We start from the raw sequence: 24558 nt of genomic DNA on the forward strand, positions 1-24558 counted from the left end.
AATATTACCTCTTTTAAGCTTGGGGAAATGAGGTCCAAATTATCTAAATTCCCTTTGTAAGGCAGAGAGTAGGTTAGTGGCAGAGCTTGCACAATCTGACAAATTCTTTAGAGCAGGAATCGGCAATTTTTCTTAAAATGGCCAGAAAATAAGTATTTAGGCTTTGACACATCAAAGGTTATTATGAAACATTTACGTAAGTTTTAAAATGTTAACTTAAAAAAATGTAAAACACAGGGAACAGACAGACATCTGGCAAACAGGAACTGTTTGAGTAACAGCCTAACCTACACACTGAGATGACTACTGAACTTAAATTTTTGTTAAATTTATTATTTTTGAAAAGTATGGTAAAATACACATAACATGATATTTAACATTTTAAGTGTGCAGATCATTAGCATTAAGTACATTGGCACTACTGAGTTACCACCATCACCATCCATCTCCAGAGAACCTTCATCTTCCAAAACGGAAACTCTGCACCTGTTAAACAGTATCTCCCCACTCCTCCTCCCAGGCTTAATGCCTAATTTAAGTTTCATTATGTTGATAAACATTACTTTTTTACTTTTATCAAAGTAGTCCAAGACATAATTGTCAAAGTCAAGATAGTACCGAAAGATTTTTGTGATGCACAACAGTCTGGTGTGCTCCCCACCCTCACCCTAATTCCCAGTTCCCTATTCTTTGTTCTTTACCTTGATGACTCTAAAGAACATGATTATCTTGGTATTTCTTGATTTTCAATGGTAGAGATTGTCTTTTGACTCCCTACTATGAAAACTGTTAAGTCTTAAATTGTACAAATGCGCTTACAGCAGATAGGAAGTAACTGGCTTCCTCATTTATGTGTCAATGAAGGGAAGAGAGGTCACTTTTGTTGTATAAAAAAAGAAACTGAAATTCAGACAAGTTACTATCTTGTTCACACAGATGTTTACTGCTAGGCAAACCAGTGTGATTCCAAAGCCCATTGTCTTTTTCACCACATAGAGAGAAAGGAACAATCAAATATCTTGAAAGGAGTAGTAAGTTGAGCTGGGCCTTAAGGATGGACTGGATTTCAAATTTACCTATTTGGTCATATGATATGTACAAGGAAGGTATGGGAGAAATGTTTGGAAAGATAGGTTAGGACCAGAGCATGGTAGACTAGGGTGAAAAAGAAGTTTAAATTTAGGTTGAAAGGCAATGTGTCGCCATCAAAGGTTTTTGTACAGGGAATATTAGAATTACAACCTTCCTTGAGAAAGATTAAGCCAGATATAGTGAGCAGCTAAGATGGAATCGAGGAAGAAGCCTAAAGTCAAAATGATCAATGACAAATACTGCTAGAGAAACTAGGTTTTGTGATAAGGGCCTCACCTCAAGGAATAGGTGGTAAACTTCACAATGGATGAAATGAGGGGATGGTGACAGAAAGGTAAAAATTGAAGGTGACTGGGTCACTAGAAGGCTGTTTCCTGCTTGTTTTTTCTTTGTTAGAGTGGAAGCAATGTGTGACTTTGAACAGCATGGCAACTAACTTTGCTGTGCTTCCCTTACCACAGTCCCATCCATCTCTTCCTTGCAATCCCAGTTCTTCCATGCAAGACTAAACACACTAAAATACTGTCTGTTGTTTTTGACTCCCCACATTACTGTGTCCTTTTAGAACTATTTTTCACCAGATCCTTAGTCTTTTTGGTGGGGGTTTTTCTGTGGGTGATAGGAAGTATCTCAGACCCTCTTTGAGAATCTTACAGAAGTTCTAGAGGGTTTTTCAACCCTTAGTGAACACTGCTGGTATAAACTTTGTACTCAGGAGAAGGGTGAAATTTTAATTCTTTGGAAGTTACAATACACAATATAAGGCTTATAAATAAATAGAAATGCTAGTACTTAGGAGGTAAGATTAACTGATGCCCAGTTAAGCCAAATTCTTTACTGTGGCCTATGAAGCTATCTTTTCCATGGTTTAGTTCCTTGCAAGTTTTTTTGGCTCCAGATTCTACTACTATTCCTAATGCCTTTGAATTCCCACTTCAGGGCTTTTGAATATGCTATTACCCTTATCTATGTAAATCACTCCCTCCAGATCCATATCACATGTGCCCTCATCTGTTGGTGTTTGTTCAAATATCACCTTCTCCTTGAAGCCAGTCTCAAATGCCTTGGTACAGACAGTTTTGCATGTATGCCTTAATCTGCTACAGAATAAACTGCTGAATGTTAGAGATTACTTGAGCAAATAATTTACATATTTCAAATATTAATAATGAATGCCAAATTGCCCTTCAAGGCACTTGCTTATCTTTTGCTAATATTAAATGTTATCTACCATCACCTTACTTAAGCTAGTTGGTGAAAAATATTATCTTCATGTCTTATTTTGCTTTACCCTGGTTGCCCATGAGACTGAGTAACTTCTATTGTTTAGTAATCATTTGTATTTTTTTCCTGAAGTGTTTTGTCATATCCTTATTCCATTTTTTAGTGGGTTGTCAGTTTAAGTGATTTGTTGATATGTTTTACATATTATGACAGCTGTCTGCCTAATTTATATGTTATATGCATTTTTATTTACTGGAAGAATGTTGATGCTAGTAATAGCAATAAAGAAGTCATCAAAAGACTCCTTTTTACATACATAATTTAATTCTGAAAGCCTTGCATTCATGGATAAATACTGCCTACTAACAATAACACCAGTGACAATTGCTTAAGTTGATAACTTAGATTTGTATATCTTTTTACTTTTACTTAGTTTGCTTTTATTAAGATGACTTTCTTATGGAAGGAATAGGATTAACAGATCAGGGACTTTTTGTGAGTGGAAAAGGGAACCCATGTCTTGGTTTGAGGCTTTATTTTCTGAAGATAAGTGACCAGGTGTCTTAAACATTCCTCAATTTATGGATGATAACAAAACTATAACCGTTCTTGTTCTGGTAAAATACTAGCCATTATTAAACAGATTTTCATATGCTACAGGAAATCTAACAATGACATCTCATGCCTTCTGGGGAATATTTACCTAGTTCATTAAGTAAGCATTAGGCCTAAACTAAAATCGTATCAGAACTAGTACTTAAAAAAAAACAAAAAACTTTTAGCCTCTTTTTGTTCTGACAACACATTTTCTCATGTGGTATTTTCCCTCATAATTTCTCTTTCTACTGAGCAGCTGGAAAGTATACTTTTGTACTAAAGTGTCTACATTAAATCATAATGCTTTCATTCTAAACTCTTTTTAAAAATTTCTGGTTTTAAAGAGCACACTGGGGATTGGAAATATTTTAGGTCAGTAGGAATTAGCCATTCCCTAAATGTAAAATTCTTAAAAAAGAAAAAAAAAAAAAGAAAAGATTTATTTTCAGAGAGAGGAGAAGGAAGAAAGACAGGGAGAAGAAAAACACTGATGTGTGAGAGAAACACCACTTGGTTGCATCTTGCAAACCCCCACTAGGGACGGGCCCTGGCCTGCAACCCAGGCATGTACCCAGACTGGAAATCGAACCTGTGACCTTTTCAGTTCACAGGCTGGCGCTCAATACACTGAGTCATACCAGCCAGGTCTAATGTAAAATTCTTTCCTTAACAGTTTATGGTGGCTCTAGGCTAAGTGCCAGAACTCTTCCATATCTGAAAGTTGAAGTTACATTTTGTATTCATGTCAAATTCATAATTCTGTGCTTTGTCTTCTTAAGTTTATCCCAAACCAGAAATCAACAAGACTCCAATTTGCTTCTGATTTTAGAGTGATTTTGATGTTCTGAACCAGGAACTATGAAGTAATGGCTGGATTGTGGTTCAGCAGATTATTTACTTCCTGTGTTTCACAACTTAATGGAAACTGCAATCAGCTTATCACCTGACAGAGTTAATGGCTAATCCTTTTCTCTTCTGAACCAAGGGCATTCTCTTATATAATTTATGTTGAAGCTGACCCAAGCTATCACTACAAGGAAGTTCTTGACACAGAAAGCAAGGATCCCATGTCTTTTGATAGTATCAATATTTAGCCTTTCCTAGCTTTTAAATATGCATACTGTCTTAGATGATAACTTGCATTCTTATACTCAGAACTGCCCGTAACACAGGAAATGCCATAATGGCTTACAGTGAGTAAGAAAATAGGGAACGGTGGAGACCCAGATGGAGCTTCAGTGCCCATCCACTGGGGTGGAAGCAGCTGCCCACTCTGCTCCAGTCATTTGATACCATGCAATGGAGCTTGGTGTATTCCACTTATTCAAAAGAAGCTGTAATTCCAGAATTTTGTGAAATCTGATGTTTTTTAAAAATTAGATCATCATTTAAAATATAGTTTGGGCTGCTCTGACCATTGTGGCTCAGTTGGTTGAGTGTTGCCCCACTGAGTGAAAAGTTGCTGGTTTGATTCCTGCTTAAGTCAGTGAGCTCCCAGTAGGGGGTGAGCAAGAGGCAGCCTATTTATTTCACACAAATTTGTTTCTTAAAACAAACCAACCAACCAACCAACCAAAAAAAACCTAAAAAAAAAAAAAAAAAGGGGCCAACTGAATCCTTGCTGTTTGAGTGTCACCTTTGTGCTGCCAATTAAAATTTAAAATTCTTTTGTCTGATCCTACAAATTTTCAATGTGAAAAGTATTTTTAGGTTTTTAGCAAGACTTTTTGATGCCAACACAACATTTCATGGACATATTCTACCTGGAAGCTCTGTTTGTTGTGTCAACATATCCATACATGTTTCAATAAGTTTTGTGAGCTGTTAGGGATAAAATTTCAAAAGTAATTTATTTTCAATATAGAAAAGCCTCTCACTCTCTGTTATTAGGAAAACTTGGATTTTATAATCATGTGACTTTTTTTTGTTTCTAGTAAAAATTAAGCAAAAATGTCTAACATATATGATAGAGGAATTCCTAAAAAAACCCCCCAAAACAGAAAAAAACCCAGAAAAAAAAACAGAATTACACAATCAAGTGTCTAATAAGAAAGCAATCAAGCAAATAAAAGTGCTTTTCAGAGGCAGGAGTACAACAGGACTTAATGCAGTTTAATTAAACTATTTAAAACTAAAATGTGATGAAAAATTTGGGGCTGTCATTGCTTATATGACATTTTTCAAAATGTCATCTTAATACTGTGCTCATCTATAAAATTGGGGTGTGATTTTATCACTTCATGGTGTTTTAAATTAAACAAATAATTATTTATTACTGAGCATATACTCATAATTCAGTAAATGTTAATTACTTATCCATTTTAGAGGAGAATTTGGTTTTGATCTTCACCCAGACCATTCTGGTTCAACTCTTAGGGCTTTATTTTTTCAAAATTAAATGGTATTTAGTTTATCAATGTTCATTTGTAACAGTATTATTTAAAGCAGCCAAAGGTGGAAGCAACCCAAGTGTCCATTGAGAGATGAATGGATAAACAAAATGTGGCATATATGTATGATAGAGTACTATTTGGCCTTAGAAAGGAAAGAATCGTGACACCACATGGATGAAACTTGAGGGCACTGTATTAAATGAAATAAGCCAGTCACAAAAGGATAAATACTGCATGATTCTACTTACAGGAGGTACCTAAAGTAGTCACTCTGATACAAAGCAAAATGGTGGCTCCCAGGGGCTGAAGGGAGGAATGGGGAATTGTTTAATGAGTTGAGTTTCAGGTTTGCAAAATGAAGTTGTAGAGATAGGTTGCACAACAGTGTAAATATAACATTACTGAACTGTATACTTACAATATGGTGTAGATGGTCAATTTTATGTTATATGTATTTTACCAAAACTAAAAAACAAACCTACAAACAAAAACCCCCAAACAATCACTGGGTTTCTGAGAACACTAGGTGATACTGGGGGAAAAAAAAAGCATCAAGTTTTTTTTTGCAAACTATGAATAAAAAGTACACTTCAACTGTACAAAGAGACAGCTCTCTATTCACTATTTCCTACCTGTACATTTATACAACATGCCCGTCATGGTTCCAGCTGCTACTGTATTGAGATCATCTTCTGCACCTCGTGTTTTCTCAATGATGACACCAAATGCACTATAAAGCAAAGCTATGGGGGAAATAGAACTGATCAGTAGTAATAAAAAAGTGATTCCAAGTCACTGTGGAAATTGTATTTAGATAAATATATCCTACAGACATCATCATATAAGTATTCCAAGGTATATATATATAAAGAGTGATCAAAATGGAATAGTACATATACTCAAATCAAAAAGGAGGATGAACTATATTCACTAATATGTAAAGCAGGCATATGATTATGACTCTGAATAAGCAAAGATGATGTTTGGAAAGATTCAGAAGAAATATTAATAGTAGCTATTAATGAAAAGTACCACTGAGGAGTCCCAGGAAGAATACTTTTAATTTTTACTTATATTTTATTTATAATAATTATACTTTGGATTTAGAAACAAAAAGACATGTATTTTTATTATAATAAAAATATAGCTAAAAAAAGGTGAAGTTTGGTTGCTGAACGTGTAAAAACTATGAAACTAGTACTATTTAGTTTTAACAAGGTCTTCCACCTCCCTATGCCTCTAAAGATTTCTATTATCCATGAATGCATTAATCTAGTGATTTTCAACCTTTTTCATCTCATGGTACACATAAACGAGTACTAAAATTCTGCAGCACACCAAAAAAATATACTTTTTACTGACCTGACCAAAAAAAAGTATAATTTTGATTCATTCACACCAGACAGCTATTGTTGTGTTGTTGGCTATCATTTTTAAATTCGACAATCTAAGTGAAAAGAGGTCAGTGCTCTTGACTAAATAGTCAAGTATTACAAAGCTTTAAAACTTTTTGTGGCATACTGGTTGAAAATTGCTGCATTAATCCTTTTCCTTACCTGTTATCAAAATTGCCACATTTGACTCTTCAACATTAAACCAAGATCAGCCTTACAAATACTGAGTTTTTATAGTTTCATAGAGGCTTTTCTTCCTGTTTCAATATTTTTAACTGAACTTGAACTTGAGCAGGACATTGTGATAAATCATATTACAAAAGGAACACATGGTGTGACTGGCCATCCCAATGTGTCCAAGACTGAGGGTTTCCTTGTACATGGGACCTTCAGTGCTAAAACTAAGAAAGTTCCAGGAAGAACACGATGGATGATTACTCTAGGTATACAAACAATCAAACAGAGCAAAGGAGGGTGGCTGTGCGTGGAGGGTGGGGGCAATGAGGAAATAGGCAACATATGGAAGCTGCCCTTTATTAGGACTCCAAATACAAGCTGTACTTCATAGTGTGAAAATGTACTACTGCATTTTTCGGACCATAAGATGCATCTAGGTTTTAGAGGAAAATAGGAAAACAAATTTTTGAAGCAAAAAAAAATGTGGTAAAATATTTAATAACATAAATAACAATATTTCACCAATGTAAATATAAAACTACACTTGGACTGTAAGATGCACCCCCATTTCCTCCCAAATGTGTGTGTGTGTGGGGGGGGGGCGCGTCTTACAGTCCAAAAAATAATGGGTATTTTCAAATTTATAACAAGGCTAGGATATTACTGTGTCAACAAAGGCCTTTTCTATCTTTCAATAGATGCCTATATTTTTCCCTTACTTAATCTGCCATATTTAAAAGATTTTCAGGCTTTCAACTAAGTTATGAAGAAAACTGTGGAAGTTAGGGCATAAGTGCCACAAATAGGTAGGTTTACTTGAAGTCACGAGTAAAGAGTCAATCATATTGAAAGCACTGGGCTCTAAGTATTATTAAACTTCCCCCTGCCTAGAACTGCAAATGCTTAAAAACAAACAAACCAACAAACAAACAAACAAACAAAAAAAACCAAAATAAAACTGCAAATGCTTTCATCACCTTGACAAAGCCCCTACTGCAACTGTGGCAATTAAGTCTGGGAAATCTACTCAGGTAAACAGAATGCTGAACCAGCCTTAGAAAACAGAGCAAGAGGGCTTGATTCACCTATCATATTTAACTACAGGTTTTGAACCATTTGCCTCAGACCTAAATTATCCGGATTTCATTTTTGTTAAAACACAACTTTATTAGGGTTTTAAAAGATTTAAAACATTCAGAAATGATATACAAGATAGTATTAGCACCTAGGATTATTTTATGTAGTTTCTGGTCTTTTCTAAGTAGTAACTATACTGCCGACAAGAGTGGACTTAAACAATTTTTAATATACAAGGATTTTAAAAATTTTGGTTGATCAAATTGTTCATGTTATGTGTATATTCGTTCTTTGCATCAATAATTTATTATCAAGTGAAATCTCTACTTACCCAAAGAACCTAGAGTATTAGCCCAAAGCGCCCCTTGCCTGGTCACCATGTTCAAAATTCTACAAGGGCAGAAAGACAAAGAATCTCTATTTAGAATAATTATTTCTCTAGTAATTTGAAAAAACATACTTGCAGCTATTTAAAAACTATAAACTCAATTCCCAGTTTTCTTCATTAAAAAACTTAGTACCGCCTCAGAATTCAATAAGGATGACTTTCACTTTATAGAAATATAAATGAAGGTAGGTTAAAACCTCCAACCTTTTTGAGCAACCAGTAAGGAAATTTCTCATAAAATATATAACAAACACAAAAAAGCTTTCAATGACAGCCTGAAATTTAGAAGTTGTTGTTTTTTTTTTGGGGGGTGGGGGGGAGGATATATTTAGAATATTACGTAAAATCAAAGCATGGAATATTATAGAAGATAAAGCAGAATTAAAAATAAATACTCAAAGAAAAGGAAAAAGCAAACCAGAATGCATGTGAGGGAAGCACAGTTCTGCCTTGTACCAGTGCCACCTGCCACCAGAACAGTGACGGAGGCAACTGGAAGAAGAGGGGACATTCCTCTTCCAGCAATGTAACACCATCACAGCAATGATTCTGCCTGGACAGCTGACTACTGCTGGAGATTACAGAATTACAGTAACAAACAAAGAACTTAAAATTTAATGCTTAATAATAAAAATTTGTATTACTCCTGAAATATTGTTTTGGAGAGTATATTGTTTCTAATTAATTATTTACTAATATTGTATTTACTATTATATTTTAAGTTTGACACACTGCTTCCACATTTGTCACAAGTTTTTAAAACTATGAATTTTCATCACTGTACTGTTTATCAACAGCACTGTAAATTGGCAAAATTCTTTGGGATACAATTAGGCAACATACCTCCATTTATTTGGCCTTTACCTACTTCTCACTTGAGTCATCTGTCTACAACCCTTAAAGGCACAAAATATAGAAAGCCTAAGCCTTACCTAAGATGGCGAAATAGTAAGTAATAAAACACGGCTTTGAAGCTACATAGATCCATCTAACCTGAAACCTTCCCTTCTTCCCATTTTCAAATGCTGTATCCCTATTTAGGAAGAGAAGGATGATTATATAAAAAATGGTGTATAATATTTTTTAAAAAATGCAAACTAATTCATCTCCCTATAAAAAGTTACTATTACTGTTTTACAAAACAAAAGAGTGACGCCCTGACTGGTGTGGCTCAGTGGGCTGGGTATTGTCTTGCAAACTGATCACAGTCACAGTTCCCATGACTCCCGGATGGGGCACACGCCTGGACTGACTGCCAGGTCCCTGGTTAGGGGTGTGCGGGTGTGTGAGAGGCAACTGATGTTTTTCTCCCTCCCTTCTTCTGCCTAAAAAGAAATAAAATCTTAAAACAAACAAACAAACAAACAAACGCTATCTTTTCTAAGAGACGCCCTGCCTTCAAATTGATGCTTAACACTGGGGATATGTTTCATAACAATACGGAAGGCAAGAAAGAGATGGGACATAATTTAGTCTTGGTTGACGGTTGTTGAGGACAGGTTATGGTTCATGGGTGTTCACTGTACTATTCTATTTTTGTATATGTTCCAAATTCTCCATAATTCAAAAAGAAAAAAAATTATTGGTGTAAGGGACAAATAGTAAGAATATAAATATAAAAACATTCAAGGATCTGGGCTAGTGAAACAAGGGCAATGATCCACAGAGTAAATAGGACTATGAAAAAACTGACTTGCCTTCAGGATTCCCAAGGTCTAATTCTAGCAGATACCTGCTGCCATCTGCTGGCTAAACAAATAATGAAGATGGAATTTAAAGTGTCCTAATGCAAAACCAAGAGCCACTGAAAAATATATACTGTGATTCCACTCATATAAAATATAAAAACATGCAAAATTAAACAATATATTAGGAAAACATAAATAGGGACTGGTCATATTTCTTAAATAGGGTGAAGATAACACATATACACTTTCTGACCTTTTTAGTTGTACTTTCTCTACTCTGCAAATCAATTTTCCTAGAATACTGTCTTATTCCTTTGGAACTATCTGTACATTTCTAGAAATTTCACTTAAATTTTTGGCAGCTTTCCATTTCAGAAATGGAAAGTGAAGTTACATTCAAGTGAAATAATGCAGATCTAGCAATCACTTATACATAGTGCCTTTTATTTCACTACCTTGTCCTATGGTTCTGCATGCCCCTGAACAATCCAAATAATGTACTGCTAATTCAACAATTTGAAAAGCAGGTTATATAGGCCTACCAAATAAAATATGTAATAAAGCAAAACACGTGTAGCTGAGAAGTTAGGCTGGGGTAGCACTAGCTGATTGAGGGACACTGACTCAAAAATCACTCCTTTTAAAAGCTTAAGCCTCAGTAGTGTGATTTGTTTAGTTCCTTTTATCTTGAAGAAAAATAAAATTGATCAATAAATGGAATATCAATACCCTAAACATCTGTATCTCAACATTGTACTCATCGATCCAACACAGCAGAGGTTAATATTCAAGCATGACTACATCAGATGATTACATGAGACTTACTGTACATTTCTTGGTTTGGACCAGGCCATGTTCTGGGTTTCTTTCAATCCTAGCCGTAGACCATTCACTGCCCCAAATGCAGCCCCTAGTAAATCATAGTAACAATTCATGCAAGTAATACATCTTTATATTAAAAAACTGCACTTCTGACTTTTTCATTTTTATAAAGTAGGAAAGAATGAAAAATGTAAATAATGATTCTTTAAAAAACGTGAAAGCAACATTTTAATTGTTTTAAGTCTCTGACTACCTGGATTAAGGACACGTAAAAAAAAATTATTGTACTCACCTGTCATACAACATCCTCCAATAGTAAAGAAGGCCAGTTCAAATCTGCCCCGGGTTTTATTAGCTCCAGTTGGTAAAATAAACTCATCTGTATCCTAAAGGGATAATATAAAAACCATGCTGAGTTCCCCTCAAGAGAGAATACCTGTAAATGTTTTTTAATTTGTTAAAGTAGTTTTTCACATAAAGTAAAACCTTGTTAACTAAAACTCAAATATGCTTAGTCAAAAACAAAACTTTCTACACCACCAGCAACACTTAAATCAAAGTGAAATGAAATATACAAGATTTACAGTTATGCTAATTAGTTCTTAGGAGGGGTTCTTCTTCAAAACTGCTTCTCAATGAAAGTTTGATGGGTTGTAATGTAAAGTGCCTTATGTAATGATAAATATATTTTTAAAGATTTTATTTTTTTCCCAAGATTTTATTTATTTATTTTTAGAGGGAGGGGAAGGAAGGGAGAAAGAGGGGGAGTGAAACATCAATGTGTGGTTGCTTCTCGCGCACCCTCTACCGGGGACACGGACCACAACCCAGGCATATGCCCTGACTGGGAACTGAACCGGCAATGCTTTGGTTCACAGGCCTGCACTCAATCCACTGACCTACCAACACCAACCAGGGTGATTTTATTTTTAGAGAGGGGGAGGGAGGAAGAAAGAGAGGCAGAGAAACATCAATTTGCGATTTCCTCTCACTTGACCCCTACTGGGAACCTAGCCTGCAACCCAGGCACGAGTCCTGACTGGGAATCAAACCTGCAACCCTTTGGTTCACAGGCCACCACTTAATCCATGGAGCCACACCATCAGCCAGGGCAGTAATGGTAAATCTGAAGCAACACTGCCACAGAGTTTATGAAGAACAGCCTTAGAGAAAGGTAAACTGAAAGCCATGAGAAGTAACAGTTGACATAATAACAATCTGGAAGAAGAAAATAGCTACTATTTATCAGGCACCATCTTACAATGTGTAAGATTACATGTGCATTAAAAAAATGAGCAGAAACTATAAAAGCACAATACCTTGGATCAGTTATGCAAGGTCAAAATTACCTTTATTTATTTTTAATATATTTTATTGATTATGCCACTAAAGTCCCATTATTCACCCTTCACTTCTCCCACCCTCATTCCCCCCTTTAGTTCATGTCCATGTGTCATAAGTTCTTTAGCTTCTACATTTCCCATACAATTCTTGCCCTCCCCATCTATTTTCTACCTACCATCTATGCTACTTATTCTCCATACCTCCCCCGCCTCTCCTCCCACTTCCCTGTTGCTAACCATCCATGTGGTCTCCATTTCTGTGGTTCTGTTCCTGTTCTCGTTGTTGCTTAGTTTGCTTTTGTTTTTGTTTCAGGTGTGGTTGTTAGTAATTGTGAGTTTGCTGTCATTTTACTGTACATGTTTTTTATCTTCTTTTTCTTAGATAAGTCCCTTTAACATTTCATATAATAAGGGCTTGGTGATGATGAACTCCTTTAACTTGACCTTATCTGAGAAGCACTTTATCTGCCTTTCCATTCTAATTGAAAGCTTTGCTGGATAGAGCAATCTTGGATGTAGGTCCTTGCCTTTCATGACTTGGAATATTTCTTTTCCAGCCCCTTCTTGCCTGTAAGGTCTCTTGAGAAATCAGCTGACAGTCTGATGGGAACTCCTTTGTAGGTAACTGTCTCCTTATCTCTTGCTGCTTCTAGGATTCTCTCCTTCATTTTAATCTTGGCTAATGTAATTATGAAGTGCCTTGGTGTGTTCCTCCTTGGGTCCAACTTCTTTGGGACTCCCTGAGCTTCCTGGACTTCCTGAAAGTGTATTTTCTTTGCCAGATTGGGGAAGTTCTCCTTTATTATTTGTTCAAATAACTTTTCCTCTTGTTGCTCTTCCTCTTATCCTTCTGGTACCCCTGTAATTCAGATGTTGGAACATTTAAAGATGTCCTGGAGGTTCCTAAGCCTCTCATTTTTTAAAATTCTTATTTCTTCATTTTTTTCTGATTGTATGTTGTGTCTTCCTTCTGGCCCACTCCATTGATGTGAGACCCAGCTTTCTTTCCATCGCTATTGGTTCCCTGTGCATTTTTCTTCATTTCACTTATTGTAGCCTTCATTTTTTCATCTAATTTGTGACCAAATTCAACCAATTCTGTGAGCATCCTGATCACCAGTGTTTTGAACTGTGCATCTGATAGGTTGGCTATGTCTCGGTCGCTTAAAAGTATTGGTTCTGGGACTTTCCTTTGTTCTTTTGTTTGAGCCATTTTTTTTTGTCTTGTCACGCCTGTTACATATGAGGGGGAGAGCCTTAGGTGTTCACCAGGGTGGGGCAACCCAGCCACTGGGTTGTGACACTGTATGTGGGGGTGGGGTCCAAGAGGGAACAATGGCACTTGCTCCGCTCTCTGTCGGACTTCAGTCCATTACACTGTTTCCCCCAAGCAAACTGGGCCTTTCTGGTGTTAGTTCCCGTATGGGTGAGTTTGTGTACCCCATGGGTCTTTCCAACGACCTCTCTTGTGAGGCTGGGAGTCTCTGCCTGCGCCTCAACCCCCACAGGTGTTTTCAATCAGTGCCCCGAGGCTCTATTTCCCCGAGATGGGACCCTGGGACCGCCTGGTCAGCCAGCCACCTTGCGCGCAGAGCCTTGCTTCACAATTGCTGCCTGGCTGGGTCTGCTGGTTGCTACCCCCCGGCTGGGGTCTGCCAGCGCTGCTGCTTGTGTGCCCAGGGTCCACCCGCTGCAGTCTTGAGCGCCCGGGATGCCTTACGCTGGTCCCAACGCTCTTTGTTCCGAGACCCCTCTATGCCCAGCTGTCCAATTCTGCCCCTCCTACCAGTCTGGATGAACGTGACTATTTTAACTCCATACAGTTCAATTTCCTGTCAGTTTTGGTTGTTATTCTGTTTCTAAAATTGTTGCTGTCCCTATCTTGGCTGTGCAGGAGGCACAGAGTGTCTAACTATGCCTCCATCTTGGCCAGAAGTTTCCCTTCTTAATTATTCTTTTGATAATCTCAGAAAGCTGTAGACCCTCTTTCCAATTAATGTATACACAAACCTTGGTATGAACTTCTTAAAGGCTAATCAAGAATCCTGGGTTGAGAAATGCTACCATAAGAACACAATATGACTAACTGTACAATACAATACACTCTTATGAAGAACACATTCAATGAATTTTAGCCAAGCTTTCTGTCCAAAAAGGTTAGAAAAAATTCCTGAAGGACAGTACATATATACTTGGCAACTCTCTAACAGGTTCCTTTGTAAAATACCTTTGTTTGCTAAATGCAATCCTGATTAGGAAGAGTATAGCTCTGTACTGATTTTTTATCTCTGGCTTATGCATACATTTAGGCAAAAATTGCTCAAATAAGCAAGCACATCTACTATTATCACATGGAAATGGTTTTTTGGGCAATAATAAGCAAACTTTTAATAGATGCCATGTCACTCATATATTTATTATATGCATAGTTTCGTAAATTGTGGGTATTTCCGGTCTTTTGAACTTAATGACAATTTTAAATGGTGCTTCTGGTTTGAGGTTTCTAGAAATGCCGTATTCGACTTGATGAGGTACATAATTACCTTCCAATCCAGAATGGGTCACTAATTACAAACAGAAAATTTTTAAAAATGGTTGTAACGAGCATTAGTAAGCACAAGAGTATGTCATTACCAATTTACTCTTTGCTAGGGTCACTGTAATAAAGGCACTATGAAGACTGAACACAAATATACATCAATTCATATACAAAATCACTTGAAAACAATGTGGTTACTTGTCATCGGGGTTTATAAGGTCAATAAAAATGTACTGTTTCATATAACACAAATTTTCAAAGATTTTCAGGGAGGAGATCCTAGTCAAATTACATTAACTTCAGAGGGAACCCTACGAAATTAAAGGGTTTTTGGTTTCTATAAAAATATGATTACTAGCTTTAATTGTCCCAACTTTAATTGTTTTGGGACGTTTGTGAAAACCTACTAACTATACTGCTGGCCAAGATGGAGGCGTAGATAGATATACTTTGCCTCCTCACACAACCAAAAAATGATAAAAACAAATTAAAAAAACAAACAAAAAATCCCAGAACTGCCAGAAAACTGAACTGTATGGAAGTCTGATAACCAAGGGGTTAAAGAAGAAACTTTCATCCAGACTTGTAGGAGGGTCAGAGACAGGCAGCTGGGGGGGAAAGGACAAGTGGCAAGGCAAGGCGGTGGGGTGTTTGGAGGATGGCTGGAGGACAGCATGGGAGAGGCAGCAGCTGGCAGTCCCACATTCGTGTGTAGATAAACTGGGAGGAACAACTGGGGAGCCAGACAGACTGCGCCACCCAGGGTTCCAGCATGGGAAAAGAAAGCCTCAAACCCCATGAATGTAAAAATCTGTAGGGGTTGAGGTGGTGGGACAAACTCTCAGCCCAACAGGAGAGTACACTGGAGAGACCCACAGGGTCCTAGAATGTACACAAACCCATCCAGCTGGGAATTACCACCAGAAGGGCCGAAATGCTTATGGGTAGCAGGGGAAGTGAATGAAAGCCTGCAGAGAACCCAGTGAGCTGAACAAGCTGCATTGTTCCCTTTCAGACCCTGCCTCCATGTACAGTGCCACAACACAGTGAAGTGGATTGCTCCACCATGGCAAATACATAAGGTTCCACCCCTTACAACATAACATGTGCACTGGGACAAAGAAATATGGCCAAAATGAAAGAACAGATCAAAACTCCAAATATAGAACTAAGTGAGGAGGAGACAGCTAACCTATCAGATGCAGAGTATAAAACACTGGTAATCAGTATGCTCACAGGAATGGTTGAGTATGGTTGCCAAATATAGGAAAAAATGAAGGCTATAAAAAGTGAAATAAAGGAAAATGCACAGGGAAGGGAAGGAAACTGGGACTTAAAGCAATGGTTTGGAGCTGAAGGAAGAAAAGAAACATTCAACCAGAACAGAATGAAGAAACAAGAATTCAAAAAAATGAGGAGAGGCTTAGGAACCTTAGGGACAACTTTAAACATTCCAATCATAGGGCTGCCAGAAAGAGAACAGGAAGAGCAAGAAATTGAAAACTTACTTGAAAATACAGTGCAGGAGAACTTCCCTAATCTGGGAAAGGAAATCGACTTCCAGGAAGTCCAGGAAGCTCAGAGAGTCTCAAAGAGGCTGGACCCAAGGAAGCACACTCCAAGGCACATCATACTTACATTACCCAACAGTAATGATAAGGAGAGGACCTTAAAAGCAGCAAGAGAAAAGGAGACAGTTACCTACAAAGGAGTTCCCATAAGATTGTCAGCTGATTTCTCAAAAGAAACCTTGCAGGCAAGAAAGGGCTGGAAAGAAGTATTTAAAGTCATGAAAGGCAAGGACCTAAATCCAAGATGACTCTATCCAGCAAAACTATCATTTAAAAGGGAAGGGTAGATAAAGTGCTTCCCAGATAAGGTCAAGTTAAAGTAGTTTATCATCACCCAGCCCTTATTATATTAAATGTTAAAGGGACTTATCTGAGAAAAAGATGATCAAAACTATGAACAGTAAAATGACAACAAACTCACAAGTAGCAACAACTGAATCTTTAAAAACAAAAACAAACTAAGCAAACAAGTAGAACAGGTACAGATCACAGACATGGAGATCACATGGAGGGTTATCAGCAGGGAGCAGGTTGGGGGGAGAGTGGGGAAAAAGTACAGAGAGTAAGAAGCATAAATGACACAAAATAGACTGGGGGAGGTTATGAATAGTATAGGAAATGGAGAAGCCAAAGAACTTGTATGTACATCCCATGGACATGAACTAAAGGGGGGGAATGCTGGTAGAAGGTGGGGTGCAGGGCAGAGTGGAATAGAGGGGAGAAAAAAATGGGACAACTCTAATAGCATAATACATAAAATATACTTAAAAAAAAGAAAACCCACTGACTATAAATGTTAAGAATTTATTTCTGGCCCTTCAGTTTTATTTTGTTGATGTATATATATATGTATCTATCCTTATGCCAGCATCAAAATGTTAAACTACAGTAGCTTGTGAATTGTTTTAAAATTGGAAAGTGTGAGTGCGCTAATTTGCTCTTCTTTTCAAGATTATTGGCTATTTTTTTACACTTTGTAGCTTGACATGAATTTCAAAATTAGCCAATTTCTGCAAAAAAGCCAGCTAAGATTTTGATAGGGGCTGTTGAATCTGCAGGTCGATTTGTAAATTATGTTATTTTAACAATACTAAACCTTCTATGAAACTGGAATATCTTCCAATTAATTTTTTAAAGTTTTTTCAATAATGTTTTGTAGTTTTCAGAGTTTGTTTAGTATTTTTCTTGAGTTTAGTCCTAAATATTTTATTCCTTTTGATGTTATTATAAATGGATTTTTTTGTACTTTTCTTTATAGTGTCCATTGCTTTATATACAAAAATAATTATGTATACTGATCTTGTATCCTTCAACTTTGCAGGAATTGTGTATTAGAACTAAGTTTCTTGTGGTTTCCCTAGGATTTTCTACACACAAGATCGTAATACCTGTAAATAGATTGTTTTATTTCTTCCTCTATCAATCCAGGTGCCATTCATTCTCCTGTCTAACTGCCCAAGTTAGACAAAGACGAATAGAATGAAGAGAATGGACATCCTTTTACTGTTCCTTATTAGTGGGAAAATATTCAGATTTGCACCATTAGGTATGATGTTAGCTTTGGAAGTTTTGATTAAAAAAAGAAAGTATCAGGACTTCCAGCCAAGATGGAAACGTAGGTAGACAAACTGTGCCTCCTTGCACAACCAAAATAAGGACAACAAAAATTTATAAAAAACAACAGAAAACTGAATGGTATGGAAGTTCAACAACCAAGGAGGTAGAGAAGAAATATTCATCCAGACTGGTAGGAGGGGAGGAGTTGGGCGGCCAGGCGGAGAGGACTTGTGGCAAAGCTGCATGTCTGGCAGACCCTGGGCAAACAGGTGGTGACTAGCGGACCCACTGAGGCAGTGGACTGTGGAGGGGGTTGGCACACAAGGTGGCTTGCAAACCTGGCGACCCCACATTCTCCCACAGATAAACCAAGCAAAACTGGGGAGAGAGACTGTGCAACCTAGAATGCCAGCACGGGGAAATAAAGCCTCAAAACACTGACTGAAAACACCTGTGGGGATTGAGGTTCTGGGAGAGACTCCCAGCCTCACAGGAGAGATCGTTGGAGAGACCCACAGGGTCCTAGAACATACACAAACCCACCCACCCAGGAATCAGCACCAGAAGGGCCCAGTTTGCTTGGGTGATGCAGCAGAAGGGACTGAAGTCTGGCAAAGAGTGGAGCAAGCACCATTGTTCCCTCTCGGACCCCGCCCCCACATACAGTGTCACAACCCAGAAAAGTGAGTTGCCCACCCAGGTGAACACCTAAGGCTCCGCCCCTCACTACATAACAGGCGGATCAAGACAAAAAAAAAAAAAAAATGACCCAAATTAAAGAACAGATCAAAGCTCCAGAAATAATACAACTAAGAGACCAAGAGATAGCCAACCTATCAGATGCACAGTTTCAAAGCACTGGTGATCAGGGTGCTCACAGAATTGGTTGAATTTGGTCACAAATTAGATGAAAAAATGAAGGCTACAATAAGTGAAATAAAGGAAAATGTACAAGGAACCAATAGATTCCTGGGAAGGAAACTGGGACTCAAATCGATAGAGTGGACCTGAAGGAAGAAACAACCAAACAGAAAAGAATGAAGAAACAAGGATTAAAAAAAATGAGAGGCTTAGGAACCTCCAGGACATCTTTAAATGTTCCAACATCCGAATTACAGGGGTACCAGAAGGACAAGAGGAAGAGCAACAAGAGGAAAAGTTATTTGAACAAATAATAAAGGAGAACTTCCCCAATCTGGCAAAGAAAATACACTTCCAGGAAGTCCAGGAAGCTCAGAGAGTCCCAAAGAAGTTGGACCCAAGGAGGAACACACCAAGGCACTTCATAATTACATTAGCCAAGATTAAAATGAAGGAGAGAATCCTAGAAGCAGCAAGAGATAAGGAGACAGTTACCTGCAAAGGAGTTCCCATCAGACTGTCAGCTGATTTCTCAAGAGACCTTACAGGCAAGAAGGGGCTGGAAAGAAGTATTCCAAGTCATGAAAGGCAAGGACCTACATCCAAGATTGCTCTATCCAGCAAAGCTTTCATTTAGAATGGAAGGGCAGATAAAGTGCTTCTCAGATAAGGTCAAGTTGAAGGAGTTCATCATCACCAAGCCCTTATTATATGAAATGTTAAAGGGACTTATCTAAGAAAAAGATAAAAAACATGTACAATAAAATGACAGCAAACTCAAAATTATTAACAACCACACCTAAAAGAAAAACAAACTAAGCAAACAACGAGAACAGGAACAGAACCACAGAAATGGAGACCACATGGATGGTTAGCAATAGGGAAGTGGGAGGAGAGAGGGGGAAAAGGTACAGAGAATAAGTAGCATAGATGGTAGGTAGAAAATAAATGGGGAGGGTAAGAAAAGTATAAGAAATGTAGTAGCTAAAGAACTTGTAAGTATGACACATGGACATGAACTAAAAGGAGGGAATGTGGGTGGGAGAGGGTGTGCAGGGTGGAGGGGAGTGAAGGAGGGAAACCGTCCCCTTCTATTCCTAGTTTACTGAGTGTTTTTTTTTTTAACCACAAAGGAATGTATAATTTTGTCAAATGCTTTCCTGCATCTTTTGAGGTAATCATATAGTTTCTTTCCAGGAAATTATTGATTATTTCAAATGATAAGTCAACATTCAGTTCCTGAGATGTCCAACAAAACTTTCTGAACTTTCTTGATCAGTTTAGGTCAGTATCCTAATAAAACAAAAACCAACCAAACAAATAAACCAAAGCAAAGCAAAAAAAGAATGCTGAAGCCAATGTGTAAATCTTTGCATGTATAACCCTAATTTCAAATGTTTGTGTTCACCTGACCACTATTATATCTACAGACTTCTGAATAATGTTACTAATCTCATCTAATAAAGTAAAGTAATTACACACTTTTTTTAATATGTAAAGATTTGGTTCAAGATTTCATTTAAAAAGATTCCAAGGCTGTACCTTCTCATTTATGTTTAACTTACTATTAATGGTTTCTTATAGCTTTGTAACAAATCACTCACTATTTTTACTGGAATGATATTTAAATTAATTATTTGTTGTTTTTAAAAACAAACTTTTATGTTGTGCACTGACCACTGACTGTTGCTTGTGCTCATGGAGGTACAAACAGGGCAGCCATTTTCATTACATGCCCCACCTGCCGCTGACTTCCAGGGGATTTAAAGAATTAGTCCCTTGATTGTTTCTCCTTTGAGTTTGCTTTTTCTTCCTCTGGGAGCCAGACATTAAAACTAGGGTATTCAAAAGGAACTGCATATACAGGGAAAATTAAAAAGTGATATGCCCAGAGAAAAAAGTACAGGCTTACAAAAGAACTGAGAAGGGCTTAAGTTCATGCCTCAAGCTGGTTCTTTAAAACAGATACAGCCTGTAATAAAAATGTATTCCCACCCCATCCAACCCCAAAGCAGTAACAACAAAAAAGGCAAAACTTGGGGAAGGGAATCTGATTTCCAGAGTGCTTAGTTTTCAACAAGAACAAAAAAATCCAAGGGATACAGAAGAAATAGGAAAGCATGGCCCATTCAAAGGGGGAAAAAAAATCAAGAGATATGTCCCTGAAAGTAACCTGGTAGAAAATCTACTAGGCAAAAACTTTAAAAACAATTGTATTACGGGGCTCTAATAGAGATAAATATGAACATGTCAGGAGCTCAATGAACATCAAGATAATTTCAGAGACCCACAATGAGACATATCAAAATCAAACTTTTAAAACCAAAGACAAGAGAATCTCGAAAGTAGTAAGACGACCAACTCACCACTTATAGTGGATCCTCAATAAAATTACCAGCAGATTTCTCAAAAGAAACGATAAGGGCCACAAGGCTGTGAGCATATACATTTAAAGTGCTAAGAGGAAAAAGAAAGCTAACCAAGAATGCTGTATGTAATTAGAACTGTCCTTCAACATTGAGAGAGACATTAAGACATTACCAAGTAAACAAAAGCTGAGGGAGTCCATGACCACTAGACCTGTCCTGAAAGATATGATCGAGGGAGTCCTGCAAGAACTGAAAGAACACTGCAAATGAAAGAACACTGGACAGTAACTCAAAGCTTTATAAAGAGAGAACAATCTCAGTAAATGTAAACATGTAGGGCAATTATAAAAGTATCATTACAATTTTGGTTTTTAACTCCACATCTTGTTTTCTACACAGTTTTAGAGAAAAAAGCATTTTAAAGAATTATCAGGTATGTTTTTGGGCACACAATGTAGTAAGACACAATTCTGTGACAACAATCAAAAGGTGGCAGAGACAGAACTATAACAAAGCAGCATTTTTGTATGTTTGTGAAGTTAAGCTGGTATAAATTCAAATTAGTTGTAACTTTATGATGTTAAACATAATCCCCATGGTAACCACAAAAAATATAACTATAGAATATACACAAAAGAAATGAGAAAGAAAACAAGTATTTTACTACAAAAAAAATCAAGTAAACACTAAAGATAGTAATAAAGGAAATGAGGGAAAAAAGGTTTTTTAAGAAAGATTTCATTCATTCATTCATTCATTCATTGAGAGAGGAAAGGAGGGAGACAGAGAGGCAAAGAAACATCATGTGTGGGTGCCTCTCGCACACCCCTACTGGAGACGTGGCCAGCAACCCAGGCATGTGCCTTAGACTGGGACTCAAACTAGTGATCCACTGAGCCACACCAGCCAGAGAAGGGACAAAAATCTTTTAAAAAGGCATACTGAAAATAGCAAAATGACAAAAGTCTCTCTTTACCAGCAATCCCTTTAAAAATGGAGCCCTGGGGAGTGTGGCACAGTTGGTTGGAGTGTTGTCCCACAACCAAAAGGTTGTGGGTTCAATTCCCAGTCAGGGCACATACCTCGGTTACAGGTCGATCCCTGATTCCCAGGCACCTCAGATTTCTGGTCCAGGTGCTTACAGGAGGGCAACCAGTCAATGCTTCTCTCTTGCATCGATGTTCTTTTCCCTTCCTTTCTCTCTAAAAGTGATGAAAAAATGTTCTCCAGTGAGGATAAAAAAAAAAAAAGAAAATGTAAATGGATTAGGTCTCTAACCAAGGGATAGGGAATGGCACGCTGGATTAAAAAAAAAAAAAGATCCAACTTTAAGATAAGATATTAAGTCTATAAGATATTTACTTTAGATCCAAAGACACAAAAAGATCAAAGTCAAAGAATGGAAGATGTTCTATGTAAATAACAACTGAAAGGGAGTAGGGTAGATATTATAATATCAGAAAATATACACTTTAAATCAAAAAAGGTTCCGAGACAAGGTTGTACACATTATATTAACAAAAGGTTTGATACAGCAAGAAGATATAACAATCATAAACATTTACTTACCTAATAATGGATCATCACAATATATTAAGTAAAACGTGACAGAATTAAAGGTAGGCAGAAAGTTCTACAATAATAATTGGTGATGTCAACAGTTCACTCTTAGTAATAGCATCCATTATAATCAGATAGAAGATAAGGAGATACAGGATTTAACATGATAAACCTACTAGATCTAAGAGACATACACTATACTTAATACATTTTTCTAAATGCATGTGGAACATTTTCCAGGACAGACCATACATTAGGCCACAAATTAAGTCTCAACAGATACAAAAGATAAAATAAAAAGTATCTTCTTCAACAACAACAGAGTGAGTTAGAAATCAGTAACAGTAGTAAAACAGAAAAATTTACAAATTTGTGAAAATTAACCCTTTAGTCAACAGCACAAAGAAGAAATAAAAAGGGAAATTAGGAAATACTACAGAGGTAAATGAAAAGAGGAAACACAACATACCAAAACTCATAACATTTAAAAAGGGTACTCAAGAGGAAAATTTATAGTTATAAATGCTTCCGTTAAAAAAAAATCTAAAACCAATCACCTAATTTTACAACTTAAAGAACTAGAAAAAGAAAAAAACAAACCCAGTGCTAGCTAATGAAGAACATAATAAAGAGTGGGCTGGTGTAGCTCAGCGGACTGAGCGCAGGCTGCAAACTAAAGGGTAGCTGGTTCAATTCCCAGTCAGGGCACACGCCTGGGTTGCAGGCCAGGTCCCACGAGAGACAACCACACACTGGTATTTTTCTTCTTCTCTTTCTCCTTCCCTTCCTCTTTCTCTAAAAATAAATAAATAAATAAATAAATGAATAAAATCTTTAAAAAAAAGATCGTGCAGGGATAAATAAGATAGAGAATAAGAAATAGAAAATCGATGAAACTCTAAGTTGGTTCTTTAAAACACCTTTAGCTAGATGGACTAGGTAAAAAAAGAAGAGACCCCAATTACCAAAGTCAGAAATGAAGGTGAGAACATCATAAGTACTGGGATGACCTTGATGAAATACACAATTTCTGAGATACACAAAATCATCAAAAAATAGAAAATCCAAATAGATCTGTAACCAGTAAGGTGATTGAATCAGTAATAATAAAAAAGTCTAACAAAGTAAAGCAAAGTCCTGGACCTGACAGCCTCAAATGGCGAATTCTACCAAACATTTAAAAATGAGCAACAATCTTTCTCAAACTTTCCCAAAACAATGAAGTGCAGGAAAATACCTAGAACACTTCATAACCCTTTGTATGAGACCAGCATTACCCTAATAACAAAGCCAGACCAAGACACTACAAGAGAACTACAGACCAACATCCCTTTTATAAACACTGATGCAAAATTCTCAACAAAATACTAGAAAACCAAATTCAGCAGCAAGAATTATATACCACAACTAAGTGGGATTTATTCCTGGAATGCAGGATGGTCCAACACATAAATATTGATCAATGTTATTATACCACATTAACAAGAATGAAGAAAAAAAAAACACACAACCACCTCAACTGATACAGAAAAAGCACTTGACAAAATCCAACACACTTTTGTCATCAAAACACTCAACAAACTAGGAAGAGAAAGAAACCACTTCAACAGGATAAAAAACAGGGAAAAGCCACAGTGAACATCATATTCAAAGGTGAAAGACTGAAAGGTTTTCCTCTAAATCGGTAACAAGGCAAGGATGCCCATTTTTTGCTACTTCTATTCAACATAGTAGTACTAGATGTTCTAGTCAGAGCAATCAGGCAAGGAAAAATAAAGGCATCCAAATTGGAAAGGAAGAAGTGGTATTTTCTTTCTTCACAGATATGATCTTACATGTAGAAAATCCTAAAGACTAAATGAAGAAACCTGTTAGAACTAGTAAATGAATTCAGCAAAGAAGCAGG

The 24558-nt window shown here is 37.0% G+C and overlaps 1 protein-coding gene across 1 annotated transcript in view; it reads right to left on the reverse strand.

Moving 5' to 3' along the window:
• Nucleotides 1–24558, reverse strand: part of TIMM23 (translocase of inner mitochondrial membrane 23) — a 32697-nt gene that overhangs the window by 2765 nt on the left and 5374 nt on the right. Inside the window, exons 3-6 of the mRNA XM_028511192.2 lie at nt 11145–11238; nt 10856–10940; nt 8286–8344; nt 5939–6049 (exon numbers count right to left, since the gene is read on the reverse strand). Of these exons, the coding sequence (XP_028366993.1) occupies nt 5939–6049; nt 8286–8344; nt 10856–10940; nt 11145–11238 (349 nt within the window). The remainder of the gene's footprint in view (nt 1–5938; nt 6050–8285; nt 8345–10855; nt 10941–11144; nt 11239–24558) is intronic.

Source organism: Phyllostomus discolor, chromosome 5 (assembly GCF_004126475.2).
Source record: "Phyllostomus discolor isolate MPI-MPIP mPhyDis1 chromosome 5, mPhyDis1.pri.v3, whole genome shotgun sequence".
NCBI classification, from domain to species: Eukaryota; Metazoa; Chordata; class Mammalia; order Chiroptera; family Phyllostomidae; genus Phyllostomus; species Phyllostomus discolor.